This window comes from Rattus norvegicus, chromosome 1 (assembly GCF_036323735.1).
Source record: "Rattus norvegicus strain BN/NHsdMcwi chromosome 1, GRCr8, whole genome shotgun sequence".
In the NCBI taxonomy this organism is placed as follows: domain Eukaryota; kingdom Metazoa; phylum Chordata; class Mammalia; order Rodentia; family Muridae; genus Rattus; species Rattus norvegicus.
Window position 1 is genome coordinate 100278963 of NC_086019.1, and position 26806 is coordinate 100305768.

The following is a 26806-nucleotide window of genomic DNA, read 5'->3' on the forward strand; positions in this document are numbered from 1 at the left end:
AAAACAAGGCTTTCTTCATAGGTAGCCATTCCCAACTAAAGTATGGCATAAAAACATGAACACTTGGCAGTAGTGTTCTAATAGGTCTCTAGGAACTGGTGGGTATATAACTAAGATGCTGACTCCCTTCCCACAGAATACGTGTTCTATCCAGTCAACCTTACATGGACAGTAGACAACACTGCTAGAGCCAACAACTCCGCCTCAAAGTTGGCCTTTCCTGGTACCTGGTTTCCAGACCTGTGGACCTCTGTGATCACACAGGAAGGCTGGAACCCCTCACCCTAGCAACCAATGTTTCAATTTGCCTAAGGCAAGGCACCAACCAGGACAAAGGAGTTGAGATAAACCGGCCTATGCAGAGACCCAGAATCCCTTAATCTCTCTGTGTGTGTGTGTGTGTGTGTGTGTGTGTGTGTGTGTGTGTGTGTGTGTTTGTGTGTGTGTATTTTGAATGTGCACACACATGCTTCTTCAGTTGTCATCAAGTTTTCCTACCTGTTACGGCCTGCTGTGTCTGAAATTCTTCCTGTGTTTTAATTCTTTAAGTGGCAGAGAAAATGAACAGGATCAAGGCCCATAGAGGGTGACCAAAGTACATTCGTTCCTCAGCGACTTCGAGAGCCCCAGGCCCCAGGCCTCAGATAGGACAAGAAAGGAAAGCCCAGGCCCCATGATGTCCAGACCCAAAACGACTATGGATTATAGCTTTAGCTTTATTTGGTATTCGTGTTATGACTCTCTGGTGGTTGGCTAGATTGTGTAGAATACTGCTCTCCTCCTCAGCTCCCTCTCACCCCCTGAGGGGGTGCGGAAATCCCTGTGAATCAGAAACCTTTTTCTTGAACTGAAGGCTCTTCCATCTTCAAGATCCCAGCCATGATATTTATACTGACAAATCGGCTTTTCAGAGCTGAAGACACGCTCTTCCACAATTTAGGGCCTTGAAGGAGCACTGTGGGGTGCTCTCCTCTGGACCTCGGGATTAGGAACAGAATACATACCAGCATTAAGTTCCACACACAAACCAATCACAAAAAAAGCAAAACTTTTTTTTTTTTTTTTGTGATAAGGTAGCCGAATCTGAATCCAGAAACAGCAACAAATAGCTTTGCAAGTGTTAATTTTAAGGGGGAGGGGCGGCCTGTGTTAGAATGAGCTAGGACACGTTGCCAAGTTATGATTGGGTATTTCAATGAGGTTAGTCAAAATAGGAAATTTTGATAACTGCATTTTGATGTTTTGACAGTTGAACCTTTACGCCTCAGGAATGAGTCAGAGGCCAATTAAGGGAATAGACCTTGGTGTCTAGTTTTAGGAATGCAATCTAACGGTTTAGAAAGGGAGAGGGAAGGGGAAAGGGCGAGACCCGCCTTTGCCATGTTTCCTGTGCTCCAGCCTACTACAAGCCCTTGAGGCCTTACGGTATGGTCTACAGTGCAATACTGTAACTGTCCTCTAAAGCTTACCTGTAAGGTAGTTCATTTCTGGTCCTGCCCACTGGCATTTTACTTTCCTGAGACAGGGTCCTACTTTTCCTGGAACCTGCTACATAAACCAGGCTGGCCTCAAACTCCCAGAGATCCTCTGCCTCTACTTCCCTGGTGCTGGGAGTAAAGGTTTGCATTCCTACTCTGTCTCAGTTTGTGCTTCGTTGCTGTGAAGCGACACTGTGACTAAAACAATTCTTAGAAAGGGCATTTAATTGGACTGGCTTACAGGTTCAGAAGTTCAGTCCATTATCGTCACAGTGAGAAGCATGGCAGCATCCGGACAGACTTGGCGCTGGAAAAGGAGCTGAGCGGTCTAAAGGCAGCAAGGAAGAGACTGCCATCTAGAGGCAGCCAGCAGGAAGGAGGGCCTCCTCTGTACCGGGTGGTACCAGAGCATAGGACCTCAAAGCCCACCCCACAGTGACGTACTTCCTCCAACAAGGCCACACCCAATGGCGCTACTTCCCAGGGACCAAGCATATTCAAACCACCACACACGCCCCTCCCTGCTAGCCCCTTTTTTCTAGTTGTTCTGCTTGTGAACCTTAGCCCACACGTTTATTAATTTTTTTATAAACCTACTTTTCTCTTTATAGCAATAACCAAATAACAAGATTTTGGGTTTTGCTTATTTTATAGATGACAAAAAGCAGGCTTTACATTTTCCATTGCGGTAACTGCTTTTTTTTTTTTTATCCCGCCATTCTAAAGGTTCACAGAAGCTGGAAAAAAAAAAAAGCTACCTAAGCCAGACATGGTACAAGGTGTAATCATGGTAACTGGGAGGAGGAGGCAGGACTTTCAGGATTTCAGTTACTCTAGTTTCAGGTGTGTTGCCTTGGCAGGGTTGGAGGGTGACAAGTGGACTTGAGGGCCCAGGAGCACGTGGTCTCTAGAGGGTTCTACCTTCCAGGCCCTTGGCATCCCCTCCCTGTGAACAGTGAACCCTGTGGGAGGTATGAGTCCCAGTCTCCGTACTCTGTCCAAAGCTCAACACCTGCAACCAACTCCACTCTCATACACAGCACAGCGCCTTTGTAAAGTGCAGCATCCGCAGCAGCGCAGCAGCGTGGTGACTCCTGCCTGCCACACTCTCTACGGATTAACTCTTCCTGTCCCCTCGGGTTCCATGTCATCCCCTGGATCAGTTTCAGGTCTCTGGAACTGAGAACGGCCCCAAAGCAACCCTGCTGGTGAGGACCTGTGGTTTTCTCTGTCCTCAACCAAGTGGTGAGAAGGTAGAGGAGCTCTCCTTTCTTTCTGGGTTCTCCGTGGGCACCTCGGCGTTGACTTGAACTGAGTTTTCAAGTGGGCTGTCAGGTTTGCCTCCTTTTCTGTCCTAAGCCTGAGGAGGACCCTCCTGTCCCAGACACAGAGAACAGAAGGATGTTCACTGTGTCCCCAGGCCCCTGATGGCCCGGCCCAATTAGCAGAAATGGTGCTTGATAAGGCCATGGTCCCCAGTCTTTAATTCAGTCAATGTATCAATGTGTTGAGTGTTCTGTAGTGTCCAAGAAAGCAACCAGCTTTACCCTAAGAAGTTGCACTCAGCGAGGACAGGGGATGATGGCAAAGGAATACTCCTTACTGGTATTAATAGCACTGGTATTAATACCCTGAATTATGGGGTTGGGGATTTAGCTCAGTGGTAGAGTGCTTGCCTAGCAACTGCAAGGCCCTGGGTTCGGTCCCCAGCTCCGAAAAATAGAAAAAAAATAGAAAAAATAGAAATACCCTGAATTATGAAATTAATTAATATTCATTGATAGTAAACTATACAGCGACTAAGAAGTCAAAATCAGTAAGCTGTTGCTCTCAGTACAAGGAGAGTGGAAATCCATTGAAAAACTAGAGAGGGTTTAAGCTGTGAAACGAAGAGTGCTTTATTATTTTGTTTTCTGAGACAGGGTCTTGCTCTGTAGTCCAGGCTGGTGTAGATCTCCCTGGGGACTCTCCTGCCTCACTCTCTATATTGCCAGGATGTTATATCCATGGGCCACTTTGCTTGGAAAGAGACGAACATTATCATTAACGAAGGTAAATCTTCCCTTGCCCACTTTTCCCTGATTAGTAAGGCTATGATGATAGTCATTTCCCCCAAATATTTTATTATTTTTAATTATGTGCATGTGTCTATGCGTACACAAAGATGCACACTGATTTTTTTTTTTGCAACATGTAAAATAGAACAACACGTGCTTCACAGTGGCTGTCTCTGCCTCAGCTTCTTGAGTACCTGGAATTACGGGCATGTCTTGCCAAAACCTTACAGGTACTATTTAAAATAGCACAAAAGTGGTCTTATCTTCTAGCATACCCTAAATTATTTTATAGTCTAATTTTCTAACGTACACTAAATTTAGTCATAACAAATGCATGATTAGATTGCCACGGTGTTAATGTAACATATTCACCTGTAGTGATCGTCATCTCAGAGGCTGACTGCCTCTGTCTGCTAACTTAGGCCTAGTCCTGGAAGTCTCTAGCTTCTGTACAGTCTAACCTAGGCCTAGAATGCTTTCGGTCTCTGAGACTTCCTGCTGAATAAGCTCACCCTTTCTAGTTCTGAGTTCTGGCTGGTTGGTTCAACTCAGCTGTTCTTGCTCAAACACCTCTCCAAGCTGACTGATTCCAACTGGCTTCTTTCTTGGCCTCTGACTGAGTTGCTCTGCTTGGCCTCAAACTAACTCTAGCAACCTGTTCCGATCTTCTGTGTAAGAAACTCTATTTCTGTAATTAGTTTGCTTTCAGTTTCCAGGTGGGTACCTGAGATTCAACCTCTGGTTTCAACCATGTTATCTATGGAAGCACTGCATTACCGAGTGTTTCTGTGTTGTTTCTGTGTTGTTTCTGTTCTGAGACTGACCTTGAATCCAGCCTGTAGCCTTGTCAAACCCTGAACATTTGATTTTCTCACCTTAGCCACCCAAGTATTGGGATTACAGGACCTCGCTAGACTGGTTTCTAAATTTGGCAGTTTCTGTACCCACCCCCGCCACCTTTTTTAAAGTAAATAATAGGTATGCTTACATTTTTTTCTTTTTAAAAATCAACTTTTGGGAAAGCGAAATGGCTTAGCTACTAAAGGTGCTTGCTGCTAAGTGCTATGAATTGAGTTCAATTCCCAGGACCCATCTGGTGTAAGGGAGCAACTCTAGCCAATCGCCCTCTCACGTCCACTCATGCACTGGGGTACACATGTGCTTCTCCCACGTTTTAACTAAATATATGTAATTAAAACTTTTTCATTGAATTTTTAAATTTCCATTTCAAATGTTATCCCCTTTCCTGGTTTCCCGTCCATAAACTCCCTATCCTATTCCATTCCCCGATTCTTCAATGAGAGTGTTCCCCCACCCAACCACCCACTTCTTCCGGCCCCCACACCCTGACATTCCCCTACACTGGGGGTCCAGACTTTTGCAGGACCAAGGACTTCTCCTTCCATTGGTGCCCAACAAGGCCATCCTCTGCTACATATGCAGCTGGAGCCATGGGTCTGTCCATGTGTACTCTTTGGATGGTGGTTTAGTTCCTGGGAGCTCAACCAGAGCTGGTTGGTGTTGTTCTTATGGGGTTGCAAGCCCTTCAATCCTTCAGTCCTTTCTCTAACTCCTCCGATGGGGACCCTGTTCTCAGTTCCATGGTTGGTTGCTAGCGTTCACCTCTGTATTTATCATGCTCTGGCAGAGCTTCTCAGGAGACAGCCATATCAGGCTCCTGTCACCATGTACTTCTTGGCTTCATCACTATTGTCTAGTTTTGGTGGCTGTATATATATGGGCTGGATCCCCAGGTTGAGCAGGCTCTGAATGGCCTTTCCTTCAGTCTCTGCTTCAAACTTTGTCTCCATATCTCCTCCTATGAATATTCTTGTTCTCCCTTTTAAGAAGGACTGAAGTGCCTGCACTTTGGTCATCCTTCCTCTTGAGCTTCATGTGGTCTGTGGATTGTATCTTGGGTAATTTGAGCTTTTGGGCTAATGTCTACTTATCAGCGAGTGCATACCATATGTGTTTTTTTGTGATTGGGTTACCTCACTCAAAATTCCTGTGAGGGCAAGGCGATCCCTACCTACATTGGCCATTGTGTGAGTGGACAGTGCACATGCGCGACTCTGTGACAAGGGAGTATGAGACAGCAGAGCCAGCTCTGGAGGGCAGGAGCAAATTCTTAAAAGGAAACCTACCCAGATCTACTGTATGTGTGTACTCCGGGACAAGCCAACGGCTCCCTGTTTTCTCTGAGACATAACAGTCCCTGTCACTCAGGCCTCGCTAGCCATTCAGAGCACCCAGATTAGCTGCCCAATAAAGGGCGCTGCGGATCGGCGAGAGGCGGGTTCTTCGCCGCCATGCTCCGGGCTCCCGTTTAAGGCTGACCGAGGTGCGTGAGCTCCGCTGCCTGGGTCAGTGGGAAGAGTGCAGTCGAGATCGGAAGCCGCGCCATGGTGAGCAGAAGGCTGCTGTCCTTAGACCGGGAAGAGAGGCGGGCTGAGCCCCCGGAACCCGTCTGGTAGAGCCTCCTTGTGGCTGGAGCGGGAGCGGTGTTCTGGGGCCCAACTCTGGTCAGCTCCGCCCCTCCGACCGCGTTTGCGCAGAGCTCAGAGCAAGGTGGCGGGAGGCTCCGCCCCTCTCGCTTTTGCTGGTGACGTCACTTCGGTGCGGGACCTTGGGTAATGGTATGAGGTCTAGTTTCTCTGCATTATCTCTAGAGGTTCTGTACTTCGCATTTCATTATTTAGGTTTAGAATACACTTAGAGTTAATTTTCGTGGCAGTTATAAAGTCTTTTATTAATTTCTTACATATAGATGTTATGGTGGCTCATCAATATTTGTTAATGAAGGAAATTACTTAAGTTTTCTTTGCTTCTTGGTCCAAAACATTTAGCTGTATTCTTTTACCTTTATTTCCAAATTTTAATCTGTTTCTTGTGAAATAGAACATTTATTTTGGTTTTTGAGATACGATCTCTCTACGAAGTCCTGATTCCTGGAGCTCTCTGTAGACCAGTCTGGCCTTGCACTCAAAGATACCCTGCTTCTGCCTCCCGAATGCTTTGATTAAAGGTTTTGGGGGGAGAACATCCGCCAGAAGTAGACTGCTTTTATTATTGTAGTTTATTCAGAGTTTTAAAGTCAGATGATGGTAGTTCGTGTGTGTTTGTGTGTGTACTATTCGAGTGTGCTGACTTTTTTTTTTTTAAGAGATAGTACACTGATGACTCAGTCTAGCCTCAAACTCGCTGTGAACTGAGGGTGATTTTAAACTTCTGATCTTTCTTCCTTCACTCACTCTTGCGAAGAGTAAAAGAAATGCAAAATACAGAACCTCTTACAGATAACTCAGAGAAACTAGACCGGCAACACTACCCGTCTAAAGACTAAAGGTACGAGTCAACCGCGTCTGGTTTTATGTGGCGCTTCAAACGGAGCCCAAGGCTCCCGCTACCAGGGAAGCTTTATACCAACTGTGCTACATACCAGTCCATGTGCTTTTACCTTCCTGCACAACCTTTATTTTTAAGATTTATTTATTTTACGCGTTTACATTACATAATGCCTGGTTCCCTCTGATAGAAGATGGTCTTATGTCCCTTTGAGCTTGAGTTGGACGTTTGTGAACCACCATGAGTGCTGGGAACCCAGTGCTTAACCTCTGCCAGAACAAGATCTCTTAACCACATAGGCATCTCTTGAACCCAGCAGTTCTCATCCTGTGGGGGTCAAAACCACTTTGGGAGGTGGAACGACTCTATTCCAGGGGTCTTATATCAAATATGCTGTACATCAGATATTTACATTATGATTCATATGAGTAGCAACATTACACTTATGAAGCAGCAAGGAAATAATTTTACAGTTGGGGGTTGCCATAACATGAAGAACTATATTGAAGGGTCACAGCATTAGGAAGGTTGAAAACTCTGCCTTAGCCTTCCCATATAACCTGTAGAGTCAGATTTGTTATTAAGTAGTTAGGACTTTTTTTTTTTTTTGAGGTTGTGTTGAGTCTACAAATCTCTCAAAAATCCTGTGTGTGTGTGTGTGTGTGTGTGTGTGTGTGTGTGTAGACTGGTGGGCACACTACCAAGCATGTGTGAACATCAGAAGACAACTTTTAGGAGTCAGTTTTTTTCCTTATAATGTATGGATCCCAGCGGTCAAACTCAGGAATTCAGATTGGGCAGCAAACACCTTTAATATGCTGAACCATATCTTGAGATCTCTTGAGCTCTGGGTTGAATTTGTAGCTCAAATTGAGAAGCGACATAATTTTAAGGCTTTCGGTCCACAATTGGAATCTTTCTGTTCATTTAACTTTTCAATTAAGGATATAAAGTTTGTGTTTATAGATCTTTATTAAAGGCATATGTATTTCTAACTCCTTTTATCTTTGGTGCTACATAAATGATGCTTTTAAATTATTAACTCAGATCTTCAGTGCTGATACGCAGGAAAATGATAGGTCATTAATTCAGTAATTTTGCAAATTTGCTTTTTTTCTTTTTTATCTATTTTTAAATTTTTTTTTAAAAAAGATTCATTTTTATGCATGTGAGTACACTGTTGCTCTCTTCAGACACACCAGAAGAGGTTGTGGATCCCATTACAGATGGTTGTGAGCCACCGTGTAGTTGGTGGGATTTGAACTCAGGACCTCTGGAAGAGCAGTCAGTGCCTTTAACCATTGAGCCATCTCTCCAGGTTCTCTCTCTCTCTCTCTCTCTCTCTCTCTCTCTCTCTCTCTCTCCTTCCTTCCTTCCTTCCTTCCCTTCCTTCCTTCTTTCTTTCTTTCTTTCTTTCTTTCTTTCTTTCTTTCTTTCTTTCTTTCTTTCATTGAGACAGGGTCTCAGCCTGTACCTCTGGCTGTTCTGGCCCTTTTTAGATTTGCCTTTGCCTTCCAAGTGCTAGGCTACTGGTTGCTGTGATTTTTTTCCTTGAATTTTTGTTGGGTCTAGGGATTTTCTGTGGTCAAAGACAACGTTCTATTTTTCTACAGTGCTTACTCAGGATCCCAGTATACCACTGAACCTTTCTCCATGTGAGATTTTAAGTATAAGAATCATCATTCTGGGTTGATGACTTAAGTTAACAAGAACAGTTACCCAGCAGTGGATCTACAGAAGCCAAAAAATGAAGTTAATACATTTAGAGACTTTTCCACAATTATGGACTCCGATAGGCTAAAGGTTTGTTTTCATTTTGTCCGTGGGCTGAGTTTTGTGATCTGATTGGTAGAGAATCATGGAGTTAGTTGTGCTAAGATCTTGGGCCTACTAAGATCTGGGAGCCTGTCACATTGCCCATTGACCCTAGCATGTCAATGAGCCCAGTGGTGGGCTTATCCCACTTTAAGGAGGCATAGTTGATCCCAGCTACTGAACTGATGCATAATTAGCCGTGGAGATTAAGATGCAGATCCCTGCTGTGAATCCAGTCAGAATGAGAATTAAAGGTCTAGACAATACCCATAGCAGAGTAGTCAGCCTGGGGAACCAAGAGGAAAGAGACTGGCATCTATTTTTATCTTTCGTTTTGTTTTGTTTTGAGATTTCCCTCAACTGTGGCAAGATGTTTTCTAGTTATTCTTGGTCAAGTAGTGCAAAAATAACAGGTATCTTCCAAAGCCATGTATAAGAAGTTTCCTTTATCTCATGAGAAGTTTAAACATCTTCAGTTCTCTAGGACCAATTATTTTTTTCTTTAAATTGGGTATTTCTTATTTACATTTCAAATGTTATTCCTTTTCCCGGTTTCCTGTCCATAAGCCACCTAACTCGTCCCCCTCCCCTTTGATAAGGGTGTTCCCCTCCCCATCTACCCCCTCTTACCACCTCTCCCCCTCCCCCAACATTCCCCTACACTGGAGGTCCAGCCTTGGCAGGACCAAGGGCTTTTCCTTCCATTGGTGCCCAGCAAGGCCATCCTCTGCTACATATGCAGCTGGAGCCATGGTCTAGCACCAATTCTGCAAGGGAATCTTAAGCGTTGTTTTAATCAAGAAATGGAAACTTTTAATACATTTAGGTCCTGACCAACCTGTCTGCTTACTTTGGAAAGCATCAGAAGAGGCACGTGTAGTCAAACCATTAGAACAGGCCCACCAAGTAGTCTCAGGGACTCAGTAATGTTGTCATCTAGACCAATTAACCCACAAGGCAGAATAGCAGGCATCAGAATAAGGGGACATGCCTAGGTTAAAGGTATTGGATATTGGGGTTGGGGATTTGGCTCAGTGGTAGAGTGCTTGCCTAGCAAGTGCAAGGCCCTGGGTTCAGTCCCCAGCTCTGAAACAAAGAAAAAAAAAGGTATTGGATGTTGGACAAGTTTCAGTCCTTCGTAAGTCCTCTAACATTAATCTGGGCTGTCCCCAGTCACAGTGAGGCATGGCATAGTCTGATTCTCCAGGTTTTCCCTATTTTCCAAAGGCTAGGATTGTTCTTAAGGAATTTCCAGATTTGTAATTTTATGGCCATTGGATTGTATTTTCCTATTTTGTATTTCTTGGAAGGAAGCTTCCTATGCAGTCATCTGTGTGTTTTCAGTCTTTGGAGTGGAAACTCCCTTGTGTTTGGCAATTAGGGGGCCCAGAGCTATAGGACATGCGTAGAATTGTAAACTCTGTATTCCTATCTCGAAAGATACAACTCCCGCATCTTTCCTTTCTCCACTACAGCGAAACAACACTTAAAGTCAACATCAATGGGCAGAGGTCAGGATGAATATGTGTTGCTGGTCTGTAGTCAGGCTAGTTGATACCTTTCCCTGTGTCTGTCTTTCTTAGTTTCCAGGTGCAGGCTTGAGGTCACTGGGTATTGCACCATTATCCTGTACTCATACCAAACATACAACTCAGGAAGAGGTGGAGGAAGTGGAAAGACCTTAATTTTAACAGATTCATAGTTTGGGAGACCGTGCATTTGGCAGAGGTGTCTGTGGCTTCTGCCTTAGTGTGCTGGGTGTGGTGGATCCATGGTGTAATGCCAGCAACCTTCGCAGCCATGGGAATGGAGAGAATCACCTTGTGTAGTCCTTTCCAAGTTGGAAAAGCAGTCCCAACACTGCTTTCAGTACTGTTTGACTCAGACGGTATCACTGGACTTCAGGGGGGAACCGGAGGTGGGGAGGATAGACTTGAAGGTTAGCTGTGTCTCTCAGATAGTCTAATGAGTAGCCTGCATGGAGAAGCGGAGGGAGGGCCTGTAGTGACTTGAGAAAGGAATGGTTATAGAATCTGAGAGTTGCTGGTCGCTAAGCCAGGGAAGCAGTGGGGGGAGGTCTTCGAAACCTAATCTCACAGGGATAAATCCCTCCCTATATGAGATACAGTGGCCCCAGAGCTAAGCAAAGGAAGGAGGTCTGTCTACCCTTTGCTGATCTCTCCTGAGATTCTTGTTAGTTTTTTCTTATTGTCCTGTTTATTATTGTCTTAGGGTTTCCATGTCTATGAAGAGACACCATGACCAAGGCAACCAAACATTTATTTGGGGCTGGCTTACAGTTTCAAGGTTCAGTCCGTTATCATCACAGCAGGAAGCCTGACGGCATGCAGGCAGACATGGTGCTCTAGAAGGAGCTGAGAGTTCTGCATCTTGATTTGAAGGCAACCAGGTGAGACTAGCTTTCAGGCAGCTAGGAAGAGGGTCAAAAAGACCACCCCCACAGTGACACACTCCTCCTACAAGCCTCCACTTCCTAACAGTTCCACTCCCTATGGACCAAGCATATTCCGACCACCACGATTGTTGTTCGCTTTTAACATGCCCAGAACTTTAAGGTCTATATGTACAATGAAGTTTCCAGTCTGTCCCTAAAGCTTTTACTATTAATTGAATGGTGCAGGCTTATGAGAGCTGCGGTATTATTGGACCTCATTGCTAGGAGGAGGCCAAATCCGAGGACCAGTTCCTGGAGGAGCTTTGAAGCCACTATTTGAACAGTTGGGTGGGGGAATGATTCTGCACAGCCCCAAAAGGTATCTATAAACATTGGCTAGTAGCCTGGTGAACGTCAGTTACTGGAGTCCTGCTGGTTATTTCTAGGAGATTGATCTTTCTGTGTGGTATTCTCCATCAACCTGGGTTATGAGTTGTTCCCTAACTGTTGGTAGGAATGGGAGTGGAGACCCGTCTAGCTTTAAGCTGATCTCGTCCCATTGAATGTGATGGGTTGGGGGGGTTGTCAATTAAAAGGATCCCAACTGTATGGTGTAGGATTTATTTTATTTTATTGAGACAGGGTTTTTCTGTGTTGCTCTGGCTCTCCTGGATCTCACTCTGTAGACTAGGCTAGCCTCCAACTCAGAGATCTGCCTGCCCCTACCTCCCAAGAACTGGGATCATTGGTGTGGGGCCACCATACTCGGCTAGATGTAGGGTTTTAAAGTCGTCGATTGTTGTCTGGCTAGAGACGTGAGTGGGGAGGAAAGCCAAGACTTAAAAGCCTAGGCAGGTGGCTTAGTTTGGTTTCTATTGGTGTGACAGACATGACCAACATCAACTTTTGCGGGGAGAAAAATGTTTGTTTTACCTTACCGCTTACAGTCGGTCATGAAGGAAAGCCAGAGCAGGTACTCAAAGCAGGGACCTGGAGGTAGGAGCTGAAGCTGAGACCACTGAGGAATGCTGCTTATTGGTTTGCTTTCTTTTTTTTTTTTTTTTTTTCGGAGCTGGGGATCGAACCCAGGGCCTTGCGCTTCCTAGGCAAGCGCTCTACCACTGAGCTAAATCCCCAACCCCATTGGTTTGCTTTCTTATAGAGGCCACAGTATGGGTATATATCTCACAGTGTGCTGGACCGCACCGTGTCAATGATCCGTTAAGAAAATGCTCCACAGAGCTTCCCTACAAGCTACTCTGATGGGAGCATCTTCTCAATTGGGGTTCCCTCTTCTCTGAAGACTCCAGCTTGTCTCAAGTTAAGGCACTTAACCAGCAGCCTGGAATCAGAAGCCAGAACTAAGATATATCTAAGCCAAAGTGTACTAGACTCTTGGTGGACTCCCAGTCACCATTCATCTACTTGGTCTTGTCATTCTTTCTTCCTCCAAGGCTGGACTTGGCAGTGATGCTCCCAGGATCTGTTTCTAGTCTTGTTGATCGCTGTGAGAGTGGCTAGAATTGTAGTGCATGCTCTCACCCAGATGGCTTTGAGGGGGTGGAGGGAGGGGGAGGGGATGGGGGAGGGGAAAGAGAGAGAGGGAGGAGGGAGGGAAGGGGTAGAGAGAGGAAGGGAGGGAGAGAGAGAGAGAGGACATTTAACCACCATTTGATTTTTATGTTGTTAAATAGTCAGCTTATCTCTTACAGCTGCAGGTAGACACTACTGTGTTGAATTGGGCCCAGGTATGAAGGCTCACTTTTTTTCTTATCAAAAAGAAAATTATTAGTTAGAAGTCTAAATGGGAATTTATTTAGACTTATGTCTTATGTCTGGGCAGTATAACTCATTAGCCAGTTAGAAGACCAACATCGTAGTCCTTGGTGAGACTTTTCTGCCAGATATTTAAGGCCTTGTAGGTGACTAAGATTAAATGCACCTTTTTCCTTTAATTGAGACTTCCCTGTTCTAGATCTTGCTGTGTGGCCCAGGCAGGCCCAAACTTAGAGATGTACTTGCTTCTGCCTCCTACTGTATTGGGATTAAAGGCATGTACCACCATGATCCGCTAATTATTTTTTTAACTGCCAAGTCCACTTGAGGATCTGGTCCTTGGGTGGTCACGTGGGCTGGGAGCCTTCCTTTGACTAGTTGTCCCCTTGTGTGAGGATAAGCCTTGCTTGACCGTGGCTTTGCTTGGAAGCATAGAGGAAAATTTCCTCTGTGTTGACCTTCTTCTTTGTATAGTGTTAGAGTCTACAAACTGGGGTCTCTGGGGCCTCCCTGAAGAGGAGAATAAGTGACTTCCGACAGATACAGAACAGTTTGAGAAGTCCCACAGTCCCCTCGGAACTCATTGACCTTGGAGAGGAATGGGACAATATTCTTGTCTATTTCTCTGACCCCATATCAGTATAGCCTCTATTTCCGATTATTAAACACACAGAAGATCGGTTATTCCACTCTGGTACTTGTCACTACTGTTCCTATACAAATAAAGCGTGGGCAGGACTAAACTTGATTTAGCATGCATTTTCAATTGTAGGCACTCTCAATGCAGTGTGGGTTTTTCATAGACATGGTGGTGCCCCTTCCCCTAGCCTTCCTAAGCTTCTATACTTTAACTTCTCCTCCAGTCCATGGATCCACGTGCAATTAGAATAGCGTTATATACAATTGTCGAGAAGGGATGGAAGGTTACTTAGGGTCCAGTGGCCTTGCCTCGCCCGTCCTTTTGTGAAAAAAACAGTCAGTAAAACCAGCTGTCGTGATCTTTTGATCAGCACAGGTGAAGTCATGAAAACCAAGAACAGTGCTGGTGTAATCACACCTTAGTAAAAGAAAGTTGGGGGTTGGGGATTTAGCTCAGTGGTAGAGCGCTTGCCTAGCAAGTGCAAGGCCCGGGGTTCGGTCCCCAGCTCCGAAAAAAAAAAGAAAAAAAAGAAAAAAAAAAAAAAGAAAGTTGAGTCAAAACCACATACTTAGGGTGTATTCCATTAAATGTAAAAAATTAGCATTATCTGTGCATATGCTGTAATACTATGTAAATCCCCAGGTAAGTTCTAAAGAAAACAGAAAACAAGGTAAGTCTTTGTAAATTTATAGAATTTGCTAGTACTGTGATTTTGGTTTTGAAATGACTCTAGGTAGCAGATAGAGAAGCAGCGGATATATCAAAATCATTAAATTAATGTTTACTTACAACATCCTGCAAAACTCATCCTGGGAAGCCCAATTAAAACTACGATACTGTTGAGAGCTTCTAACTTTAGATAGAGGGTCCTCTCTGTTCTCTCCTTGAATAACTACTTTATTAGCTGTTTTTATTATCGATAGAGTTCTATTATGAGATTAATAATAATCTCTGTTGGAAAGAGTTTCTTCCTTCGGTATTCTCAAGAGCACAGAGTTTTTATTCTTGGGCTCTTTCGTTGTTCTTTCTCCCTGCGGCAGAATCAGGGACAGCCTGACTTAGGGAAGAGGCTTTGGATGACACCTTGAAACAAACATGCTTGGGTCTGAAGCGTGAAGACCAACTATCACCTCTAGAGCCAGCTTCTGAGCGCTCAACCACAAATGGTGATTTACCACTCAGTGAATACATACAAGGCATTTGTTTCTCTGTGAAAAGCCCCATGGTTTACAGAGGGTAGGAGACTTGCTGTTGAGGTCAGTGGCAACTGGCTGGACCCAGAGCACCTGACTGTCCTCTAACTGATGTAGCTTTGTCTACATGACCTTTGTCATCTACTGGGTAATGCATGGGACTGGAGAGATGACTCAGTGGTTAAGAGCGATGACTGCTCTTCCAGGACTCAGGTTCAGTTCCATGCACCTCCTTGATGTTTCACAACAAGGTAACTCCAGTCCCAGGAGGTCTGATGCCCTCTTCTGGTCTCATTGAGCACTGAACACACAGATTTAAATGCACATGAAACTTAAACAAAAATACTTGAATTTTAAAGGGTCATCATGAGTACATGGCAGAACACATGATTGAGGAGGTCAGACCAAAAGAAGTATTTACTTTTACTAATGGTTAACCTGAGACACTCTCTAGCTAGAATTGGCGTGATTAACTGTTTGGAAACCTTTTTTCTTTTACTAAGGTGTGATTGCACAGCATCATTCTTTTAAATATGTCTACAGACAATGTGAAAAACTCAATGTCTTATTCAGATTACCTTTGCCGTGACGAAACACTGTGACCAAAACAACTGGGGGAGGAAAGGGTTTCTTTGGCTTACACTTCCCTATCACTATTCACCATCTAAGGAAGTCCACGCAGGAACCTGATGCAGGAGGCAGGAGCTGATGCAGAGGTGGTAGAAGGGTGCTCCTTTCTATCTTGTTCTTCTTGGCTTGGTCAGCCTGCTTTCTTATAGAACCTGGGACCACTAGTCCAGGGATGGCATCACCCACAATGGGCTGGGTCCCTCTCACATCGCTAAGAAAACAAATACAGGCTTGTGTACTACATCATCAACACCATCACCACCACCACCACCATCATCACCACCTCCATCATCATCACCATCACCACCACCACCACCACCACCACCATCACCACCATCATCACCATCATCACCATCATCACCATCATCACCATCATCATTATTGAGGTATTTTCTCAACTGAAGCTTCCTCTGATGAGTCTAGCTTATATCAAGTTGTCATAAAGCTTGCCAGCATACATATTAAATACATTTCCTCTAATAAAGAGATCGAATTGTAGGGCAATCTAATACTTAGTTTTTTTTTTAATAGAGAGCACGTTTTATCTCCATTTACATATAGGCTCTAAGTGGAAGGAATCCCACTAGGTAAGGACACAGCCGTAGGAGCTTTTGCTGAAAACTCTCCTTCTCTAAGACAAAAGAAGACACAGTGACTGTCTTCCAGGTCTTCCCGGTCGCCTTTGCTAGAGCATTGCCTGGAGACTCTTTAGCTCTTGTTCCTTTTCTCAGAAACTCATGAGAAAAGGAGGCACCTTTTTAGATTCGTTGATTCTCTGTCATCAGCCTAGTGCATCTGCATCTGGAATTAACTAAAACCCAAAATGGCTGAGCACATTTTGTTTCTTTGAGGCGGGAAGATCCACCTCATTTTTCCAGTCTCATTTTTCGGCGTGTAGCCTATGAAAAAGAACACGGACGAAGGACGCTTGCTTCCTCTCTGCCTGCCTGCTCTCAGTCCTGCTAGCAAGTCTGTACCCTCACTGCTTTACTCGCATTAGAGCCTACTTTGGGATTCAAGTATGTGTTGTAGAGCAGCTGAGACGTCCAGCCTCGTGGACCGACCGAACAACTACTGGATTAGTGGACTTTCTGCTGGTTGATAGCCACTGTTGGAATATATGCGTATATGTGTATACATACATACATACATTTTTTTCTTAAAATTCTGATCCTCCAGAGCAGTGATTCTCAACCTTCCTAATGCTGTGACCATTTAATGAACCTCCTTCTAGAATGGAATGTTTAAATGAATTTTTTCTCATTTTCTATATTTTAAGTGGGATATCATTTATTTATTTTTACAACTTCGTAAGTGTAAAACATTATATGCACCCCAAGTCTTCCCTACTCCCTCCAGGCACCCCTGCCATTTCTCACGGAAACCATCAGTGTGTTGCACTTCCTCCTGTGTGTTCTCTCTCTGCGTCTCTCTGTCTCTGTCTCTGTCTCTGTCTCTGTCTCTGTCTCTGTCTCTCTCTGTTAACAGCCTACTGAATCCAATGAGTATTGCCGTTATAACTGCAGTGAATTCATGGGTGCAGTGGCCATGTCATGTACCAGAGATAGCTTTTGACAGTTCTCTTCAGCACCCTTCCAGCTTCTGTGTTCTTTCCCTCCCTCTGTGATGCTCTGTGAACTTGGGGGAAGTTGACATAGGAGTCCTGTTTAGGTTTAGGCACTTTGACAAGTGTCTTATTTAGGGTCTTATTGCTGTGAACAGACACCATGACCAATGTAAGTTTTATAAAGGACCACATTTAATTGGGGCTGGCTTACAGGTTCAGAGGTTCAGTCCATTATCATCAAGGTGGGAACATGGCAGCCTCACAGCCTCCAGGCAGGCATGGTGCAGGAGGAGCTGAGTTCTACGTCTTCACCCAAAGGAAGCCAGGAACAGACTGAGCATCCTCAGGCAGCTAGGAGGAGGGTCTCCAAGCCCACCCCACAGTGATACACTTCCTCGGACAAGGCCACACCTTCTAATAGTGCCACTCCCTGGACCAAGCATATGCAAACCATCACAACAAGTTCTGACTTTTTTGCTTAAGTAATGACCGCTGCTGAGGGAAGCTACCTCTGGCCAAGGTTGCAGCAGAGTTAATTTATAGGTGTATTATGAATATTTAAAGGCAATCTGACAACACGGTTCTTAGCAAAACAATGATAACTTCCTCTTGGGGCCTGTAATATCCTGAGCTAACAGCATTTGACCAGGTTTACATTTGAATCTGAATTTCTGTGGGATAAGATCTGAATTTCTGTGGGATAGGCCACAAACCCGATTCAGAAGCAATTACAAGAGTTAGCGTGTCTTGGTCCTGAGACTCTCTTCAGCATGGAATCATCAGCTCGGAGGAAAATGCTATACAATACTTTATGCTTTCTTCTAGGCAGCTCTGAGAGTCTGCCTGCCTCCTCTTCTGGGGTTGTTCCCTGAACTCAGAGGAGGTGGCATACAGATTATCTATGTAAGACAAAGTACAGGGCCACTGTGTCAGCCACAATCACCTCATTCTCAGGACTACACCAGTTGCTATGTATCTGGTTAGTTTATGGCACTTTGTTTTAACTCCCAAGACTTAAGGCGTCTCCCTCCAGGATGGCCTATTTTAGTTTGGAAGAAATTGCTATGTGACGAGGACAGATCAGAAGTGAGAAATGAGTCACGTGTCTGGGTGGTGCCAGGGTCTTCATTGACTGCTGTATGAAGGAGAGGAATATTATTTTATGACTTTTAGTTGCTCACTGAGTTCCCTACGTGAAACTCTTTCATGAATATGTGAAGGAGAATGTATGTGGGTAAAGGAATAGAGTGATTGGAGAAAATACCAGAGGTGGGAGAGTCAGGTGTTTTCAGAAACATTAAAAGTAGCCATTTAATCATGGGCTCTAGCTAGCTGTCTTCTCCCCCTTCACCTTATGTTCCCACCAGAGAACTGCTTTGGTCAGTGACCATGTAAGTAAAGTTTTCGGTAGTAGGCCAAACAAATATTTTAGTTTGTATGTCCCTTGCTGGAAAACAATGGTCTGATGTCATGCCCCTAAATCCTTTAGGCCTGCTGCAGAGCCAGGCTGATAGTTGAATGGAGCATTTATTAAATTTGGGTGATTGTAAACGGCTTTCAGGACTTTAATGTTTCCCTTGCCACCGTCACATAGCACAGGCTTAGTGCCCCATACAACAAGTTGTGACAACGTGTGTGAAATTCATTAGGTTTATTGTCCTACATGTACTGTGGGGATGGATTCTTTCCTTATTGCCGTGTGTGGAACTTTCCAGAAATGGAACAAAGGCTCAGAAGATGCCAAATGTTTCCCAGAATCATTTAGACTAAGTGAGTACTATCACCATTTATGTCGGGAATGTCTCCTATAATCTCAGGTGCACATACCTGAGTAAAGCTTCTCTTTGGGCCTAGGGAGCTCTAAGAAAATGCAGCCTTGGGGTTGGGGATTTAGCTCAGTGGTAGAGCACTTGCCTAGCAAGTGCAAGGCCCTGGGTTCGGTCCCCAGCTCCGGAAAAAAAAAAAAAAAAGAGAGAAAATGCAGCCGCGTGACTGTCGTCCGTCACTTAGTAGGAGTTTGTTATCACAGCTACGAGATAATCCATCCTAGACAAACTGACTCTGCCCTGTAGAGCCCTGCAGCCCCTGGCTGCGGTAACGAGAGGAGAGCGTTAGTCCACTCCTTTGGCAGTTTCCTCCCTGAGTACGTCAGTCCTAGCATTAGAACTTACCTGTCATTAGATACAAGTGAAGACTGCAGAATTATATGAACATCCTACCAGTCATACACAGGACTGTTAGTTTCACCCATTTTCTTATGTATACATATGGGATATTTTAGGACTCAGTGACCTTTGAGGATGTGGCTGTGAGCTTCACCCAGGAAGAGTGGACTTTGTTGGATCCTCCTCAGAAGAAGCTGTACGTTAGTGTGATGCTGGAAACCTGCAGTAACCTTGCTTCTGTGGGTAAGAGTGTTGATCAAATTCCTTTACTTTGTCAGTGTCCCTTCGTTCTGTAAAATGGAAAATGGGAAGGTGAAGAATTGTGTAAATAAGTCAGGTATGTGCACAATGTGCATTAACCCTAGGAACTTAGAGGGGTTTTTTGTAGTTTCTGGTAATTTGTAATATGTTTTTCTGGGTCTGCATTTTAGGAATCAAATCAGAATACCAGACCATTGAAGACCTGTATAAACAACCTGGGAAAAATATAAGGTAAATTGCATGTATTCGTTGGGAAAAAATATCTTTTGAGAGAATCTTAATATGTTATGAAAAATATATGAACAAGTTAGCAAGGCAGACAAAAATTTAAATTATTTACCATTATAAAAATTTTACAAAAATATGTGATTCCATGTAAGAAAGGTCCCGATTTGAAAACTGTTCACTTGGAAAAAGTACTGAGAAAAATGCAGTTATGATCCTTGTTGTTTTAGGACTGGCTTTAAGAGCCATGTTGCAGTATCACCCATCCATTCAGCTAGAGAACATTTAAATATTGCGGAAGGCGTACGCTTTCTCTGACTTAGGCCATAGTGGGAGACTGAGACCTACTAATAGCTAAACAGTCATCAGTCCATCAACCATTAGGAACGTGCCTGCCGGCGTTTACAGCCGTCAAATGCTAGATTTGGCCTGTGAGGATAAAGGAGGTTGATGCATTTGGAAGAACCTCCAAGGAATCAAATGCCAATAGAAGTCTAGAGACTGCTGCCCACGGGGAGCTATGTGAATGGAGTGTGTATGGGGAAGTTTTCATGTCTCATTCATCCTTTAATAGGAACATCATAACGTGCTCCGAATATACACCATACGATCTTGAGGACCATGGGAAGAAGCAATATCCCTCCAGCTCTCTCACAACTATTCACATATACATGCGAACCCCCCCTGTGAGCAGAACCGATGGATGTGAGCTCTGTGCAAAACCCGTTGGTGTCCCACGTTCTTGTGACACTCATAAGCAAATTCAAAGTGGAGAGCAGCCCCATGAGGACAGTATATGTGAAACAGCCTTCATTTGTCCCAGCTCATTTTGCATCCGTGGAGGACCTCCCACTGAAGAAAACTCTTCTGAATGTAAACCATGTGGTCCAACTCCGGGTTCGCTCAATTACCTGCCACTTCCCAGTGGAACTCATAATGAAGAAAAGCATTTTGACTGTGCACAGCGTGTCAAAGCTTTCGGATATCACGGTTCCCTTCAAAGACATGAAAGAATTTGTGCTGGGGAAAAACCCCATGAATGCAAGCAGTGTGGTAAGTCCTTCATTTATCCCTACTTACTTAAGATGCATGAAAGGTATCACACTGGAGAGAAGCCTCATCAGTGTAAGGCATGTGGTAAGGCCTTTCTGTGTTCCTCTTTCCTGCAAAGACATAAAAGAACTCATACGGGAGAGAAACCCTATAAATGTAAGCAGTGCGCTAAGCCCTTCAGACGTCTCAGTAATCTACAAGTCCACGAAAGGACTCATACTGGAGAAAAACCCTACGAATGTAAACAGTGTGGAAAAGCTCTGAGAAGCCACAGTTCCCTTCAGAGACATAAGATACTCCATGCTGGGAAGAAACCCTATGAATGTAAACTGTGTGGTAAGTCCTTCATTTACCCCTATTTACTTCAAACCCACGAAAGATCTCACACCGGAGAGAAACCCTACACATGCAGCCTCTGCAGTAAAGCCTTCCGTTGCTCCTCTTTCCTGCAAAGACATGAAAGGACTCACACCGGGGGAAAACCCTATGCGTGTAAGCAGTGTGGTAAAGCTTTCAAAGGTCGCAGTTCCCTTCGATTGCATGCCAGGTCTCACAGTGGGGAGAAACCCCATAAGTGTAATATATGTAGTAAGGCCTTCCTGTGCCCCTCTTTCCTCCGAAGACATGAAAGAACTCACACTAGGGAAAAGCCCTATAAATGCAGAAAGTGCAACAAGACCTTCCGAGGTCAGAGTTCCCTTCAGTTGCATGAACGAGCTCACACCGGGGAGAAACCCTATAAATGTGAGATCTGTAGTAAAACCTTCCTGTGTTCCTCTTTGCTCCAAAGACACGGCCGGATTCACTGTGAGGAAAGGCCCTATGCATGTAAACAATCTGGTCAGGACTCTAAAGACACGAGCTCCTTTCAGAGACAGAAAGTTTCTCAGGCTGGGGAAAAACCTTACGAATGTAAACAGTGTGGTAAGTCCTTCATTTACCCATGCTTACTCCAAGTTCACCTCAGAACCCACACCGGGGAGAAGCCCTATGAGTGTCAGCAGTGTGACAAAGCCTTCAGAAGTCTCAGTTACCTTCGTATACATGAAGGAAGTCACACTGAAGAGAAGCCTTATGAATGTAAAGAGTGTGGTAAAACCCTCAGCTGTTCCAGCGCCCTGCAGTTACATAAACGGACACACACTGGAGAGAAGCCCTATGCGTGTCAGCAGTGTGGGAAAGCCTTCAGGGGTTTCAGTTACCTTCGAGTCCACCAAAGAACCCACACCGAAGACAAACCCTATGAGTGTAGGCAGTGTGGGAAAATTCTCAGTTGCTCAAGTTCCCTTCAGCTGCACGAAAGGACCCACACCGGGGAGAAACCTTACGAGTGCAAACAGTGCGGGAAAGCCTTCAGGGGTCTCAGTCGTCTTCGAGTGCACGAGATAATTCACACTGGGGAAAAACCCCACGAGTGTAAACTGTGCGGTAAAGCTTTCAAGTATCATAGTTTACTTCAAGTCCACGAAAGGACCCACATTGGCGAAAAGCCGTATGCTTGTAAGCAATGCAGTAAAGCCTTCAAAAGCCTCAGTAACCTTCGAATACATGAAAAGACCCACAGTGGCTTCTATGAGTGTAAACAGTGTGGCAAAACCCTCAGTTCTTCCAACTCCCTCCAAGTACACGAGAGAGTCCACAGCGGAGAAAACTCGTACGAGTGCAAGCAGTGCGGCAAAACCTTCCGCCGGCCCAGCAATCTTCAGGTACACGAGAAAACTCACGCCGAGGGAAAGCCCTATGAGTGTAAGCAGTGTGGTAAGTCCTTCATTTATCGGTATTTACTTGAAAAGCATGAGAAGTCTCACTCTGCGGAGAAGCCCTACAAATGCGCGATCTGCAGTAAGGCCTTCGTTTGCCCTTCTTTCCTCCAACGACATGAAAGGATTCATAGTGCCGCGAGACCCCACGAGTGTGTGCAGTGTGGTAAAGCATTCAAAGGCCTCAGTTCCCTTCAGTTACACGAGAGAGCCCACGCTAGAGAAAAGCACTATGACTGTACGCAGTGCGGTAAAACCTTCCGATGTCACAGTCTCCTCCGGGCGCACGAAAGAACCCATACGGGTGAAAAGCCGTATGAGTGCGCGGAGTGTGGCAAAACCTTCAAAAGCGCTGGTTACCTTCGCATACACGAAAAAACCCACAGTGGCTTCTATGAGTGTAAGCAGTGCGGCAAGATCCTCAGCTGTTCGAGTTCCCTTCAGCTACATGAAAGAACCCACACTGGAGAGAAACCCTACGAGTGTAAGCAATGCGGTAAGGCCTTCAGAGGTCAAAGTTCCCTTAGAAGACACGAAAGGATCCATGCCGGAGAGAAACCCTACGAATGTAAACAGTGTGGTAAGTCCTTCATTTATCCGTGCTACCTTCAAATGCACGAGAGATCCCACACCGGAGAGAAACTCTACAAATGTAACATGTGCAGTAAAGCCTTTCTTTATCCCTGTTTCCTTCAAATGCACGAAAGAACTCACACGGGCGAAAAGCCTTATAAATGTAAGCAGTGCGAGAAAGCCTTCCGAAGTCACAGTTCCCTTCAAATGCACGAGAAAACCCACACAGGAGAAAAACCCTACGAATGTAAACAGTGTGGTAAGGTTTTGATAAGTCATAGTTCTCTTCAGAGGCATAAAATAGCTCATGCTGGGGGAAGACGTTGTGAATGTAAACAGTGTGGTAAGTCCTTCCCTTATCCGTATTTACTTCAAATTCACGAACGATCTCACACTGGAGAGAAGCCCTATGAGTGCAAAGACTGTAGGAAAGCCTTTACGTGTTCCCGTTCCCTTCAGAGACATGGAAAGACACACACCTGAGGGGAAAATCTCAGTAAATGCAAGCGAATGTGCAAGAACGTTTAGGGTTTCTAGTTCTCTTAAATGTATAGAAGTGCTGGGAAAAGAGCTAACGAGTATAGAACAAACGGGGAAGCTTTTGTTGTTCTTGTTGTTGTTGTCGCTGCTGCTGCTGCTGCTGCTGCTGCTGCTGTTTGTTATGGTAAGTTTGGAAGGGTTCACTGGAAGCAAAAAACAAACCCATGTATCTAAGAGATGTGCTAAGACCTTCAGTTCCATTTGAAGATATGAAACTACCTAGTGGGAAAACCCAGAATAGAATATGATATTTCATTTCTTAGGTCTACTCAAACACATAAGCCAACGAGGGTAGTCCTATAGAAAGAGATATGGGATTTGAAACTGCTGCCTTTTGGGAAGTAAAGCTTGTATCTTAATGACACTAAAAAAAAAAAAAAAAAAATCCTGCGATAACTCCAATTAGAAGATCCTACCAATGTACGTGTGTTGAAATGTCGAAGCGAATCATGTTACAATGTACGTGAACGAGGAGCTATGCGGTTTATGAATGTATGGTGTTTTCCAGGGATTGGCATTTGAAGACATTGCCAGCTGCACCTGGTAGATCAGGCTTAGGTACTCGGGTTTTGCTGCAACTGATAGCAAGTTCAGGGCCAGCCCATACAACGCAATAAAAATTGGAAAAAAAAAAAAATAAAGCAACGCATTCATTTAGCTCTGGTCTTCCCGGTTTAATTTCTAGTCCTAGCTTCAGGAGAAATGAGAAGGTTTCTCATTGGTGAATACCCATCTCTTTGACAGGAAAACACTGAGGTGAAAGTGTTCTGAGTGTAGACGTGAGCAGTAGTGGCTGGTGCAGATTGCCAGACAATTTCCTAATTACCATCTATGCACCACACAGTGTAGCCCACCAGTCGCTTATGCTCCATGGTATGAAAGACCCTGCTAGTCTTTGCAATGTTGCTTCATTGTATATTTTAGGCCTGGTACCAACAAATATGTATCAAACAAAAGATTTGGCAAAAAAGTAACTGCTCTACCTATGAAGCTACTTATAACGACTAGAGTCTTCCAGACTGGATTTTGTTCAATCAGAGATTTAGGTGAATATCAATAAACTCCTAGGACACATTAATCTACCATAAAATATCAACACTCTAGACTTAATTTCCAGTATATTGCTGTTTTCCCCAATAATAAATTGACTTAAAGCTTCTTACAGCGTGTACAGTTTTATTATTTTTGATTTCTGCGAAAACACTGCTTAAAATGTAACCATTTTGCTATTGTTTAAAACTATTTCTTTGTATGCTTATTCTATAATTTTTGCATTGTAGATTTTTTTTTAAATTGTCTGTGAAAACAGCTCTCCCTTAGAATAGAGGCAGGAGGTTGGTGTCCGTGGCGTTCAGATTTATATGTGCACTGATTCTCGTGTGCTTCCCACGTCACTCCCCCATGTTGCATCCTGTGATTAACTGCACCTTACTTTGTTCTGATCATACAGCCTGGGCACTGCATGCGATATTATGCCACACAGTGCCTATTAGCAGCTCCCGAGGCACCAGCTCACACACAAGGCTTGCCGAATGTTGCCAACCGAAGTACTTTTACTAAATATAGTGATTTCATTGTGGGAAACAGACCTCTTTGTTTTCCCAGTGCCATGCCTCAGCACGTAGGTACTAAATTAATTTATCTCTGTATTGTACTGTATAGTATAGTTTAACTTTAGAAGTTGTCCGAGTTACTGACTTGTACTTTATTGGAAAAAAAAAGTCATTCAATGATTATCGGGTTTCAATAAAGAAAAAAAAATATTTCAACAACTTACAAAATGGTCCTAACTGTATTTCTGCTGACTGTTCTATGTGATGTTCTCTGTATTTGCCAAGTATAAAACCAAAGTATTGGCTCTGAAAAACATCATTGAGTCTCTGTGTGCTGCATTATCAAATACTCAGCTGAGATTTACTCTTTTATGTAAAAAATAAGTATGCCCATCTTATTAATATACAGACTTAACCTTCATAATAAATGATAAAATTGTCTAGTCACCAAATTGCTTTTAAGTAGACTTCTTTGACTTCTAAGGAGTAGATGTTTCATTTGAGCTCCCGCTTCTTCATAAGACCTGTCTACTGAGGGATGCATCACAATTTCTCACACAAAGGGAGTCAAAAATAAACCGAAACCAAAACTGAGTTACGCCAGTGTTTCCAGCTTATGGCGCTGTCTGGGGCCTTGGCAGACCTTTGGCAGGTATGGCGACCCTGGAGGAAGTAGATTCATGGGAACCATGACTCAGTTCTTGGATTTCTTCCTCTGTCCTCATACTATCAAGGTGAGAAGTTTAGTGTATAGTCTGGCTACTGTGGAAACATTGTCCCCTTGTTTTCATGGCACGATAGGCTGTATCACCTGAATCACATCAAAAAAGACTTCCAGATTCCATTAGTGTAGTATATTATGACAGTAGGGGCAGTGTAGGATAGGGAGAGAGAGAGGAGGGAGGGAATCCACCAGGAACTGATTTAAGTGCAGTGTGCAGCTCTCCCCACATAAAATTTTCTGGAAATTTAAGTTTCCTCTAGTGATCTGTGAACCAGAGCCATGAAAAGGTTAGGTTTAGATTTTGGCCATGTTAGGGTTAGGAATTAGGGGTTTGAGTTACAGAGTTGGGTTAAGATCAACGTGATAGTTAATGTCCATTGTTGTCTTACTGGAATTGAGAGTAGTCATGGAAACGGATTCCTCTGGCATGTCTGTCAGGGGTCGTTTGACTAGGTTAACGGAAGTAGGAGTACCCACTTTAAACAACAATCACCTCATGAAGAAGAAGATGATGCTATAGAAACCGATGACTGACACCTGAAGTCATTTTAAAAGACACAGCTGCAGCCCAGCAGGGCTCCCCTCCTCTGCCCCTCAGGTTTAACCTTTAGTCTCTTACTTGGCAGCACAGTGTCTCACTGTGTAGCCCAGGCTTTCCTCACACCCACAATGGTCTTCCTACCTCGACCTCACGTGTGCTAGATTGCCAGCATGCTCTTCCACAGCCCAGCTCAGGTGGCACATTAGAGTGGTCGGACGGAGAGAGCAACTGTATTGGAGGGAGAGAAAGAGAAACACAGCTTTACGCTGCTTTCTGTCGTGATACGGTTCTCTTCAGGGACCTCTACTTTACTGAAGCCAGAATTCTTGAGTCAGTACAGAGCGGAGGTGGGGTTTTATTTTATGTTTGTCTACTGGTGTGTGTGTGTGTGTGTGTGTGTGTGTGTGTGTGTGTGTGTGTGTGTGCGCACGTGCGTGCGCGTGTGTGCGCTTGTGAGCTATGGCATCCAGGTGAAGGTTAGAGTCCAAAGGTACCTTCCACTGAACTTGAGG

At 44.3% G+C, this 26806-nt stretch overlaps 1 protein-coding gene and 2 long non-coding RNA genes across 4 annotated transcripts; 1 reads left to right on the top strand and 2 right to left on the bottom strand.

Annotated features, from left to right (window-relative positions):
• Nucleotides 1-698: 698 nt before the first annotated feature.
• Nucleotides 699-2011, bottom strand: LOC134485114 (uncharacterized). The gene is made up of 2 exons (XR_010062996.1): nt 1720-2011; nt 699-978 (listed from the first exon to the last, which is right to left on the bottom strand). It is a non-coding gene; the product is annotated as an uncharacterized LOC134485114 (long non-coding RNA).
• A 1340-nt stretch (nt 2012-3351) lies between these two features.
• LOC134485115 (uncharacterized) lies at nt 3352-5818 on the bottom strand. The gene is made up of 2 exons (XR_010062997.1): nt 5683-5818; nt 3352-3497 (listed from the first exon to the last, which is right to left on the bottom strand). It is a non-coding gene; the product is annotated as an uncharacterized LOC134485115 (long non-coding RNA).
• Nucleotides 5819-5839: 21 nt separating this feature from the next.
• Nucleotides 5840-25481, top strand: Zfp619 (zinc finger protein 619). Of its 2 annotated transcripts, none has more exons than XM_039100876.2 (4): nt 5840-6174; nt 19181-19307; nt 19496-19556; nt 20125-25481. In XM_039100876.2, exons 1-4 carry the CDS (start codon nt 6172-6174, stop codon nt 23417-23419), a joined length of 3486 nt encoding a protein of 1161 aa, XP_038956804.1. In that variant the 5' UTR covers nt 5840-6171; the 3' UTR covers nt 23420-25481.
• The last annotated feature ends 1325 nt before the right edge of the window (nt 25482-26806 follow it).

Coding starts and splice junctions, on each gene's coding strand:
- Zfp619 (XM_039100876.2), top strand. Junction 19,308..19,495: donor CAGTAACCTTGCTTCTGTGG/GTAAGAGTGTTG, acceptor TCTGCATTTTAG/GAATCAAATCAGAATACCAG. Junction 19,557..20,124: donor CAACCTGGGAAAAATATAAG/GTAAATTGCATG, acceptor ATCCTTTAATAG/GAACATCATAACGTGCTCCG.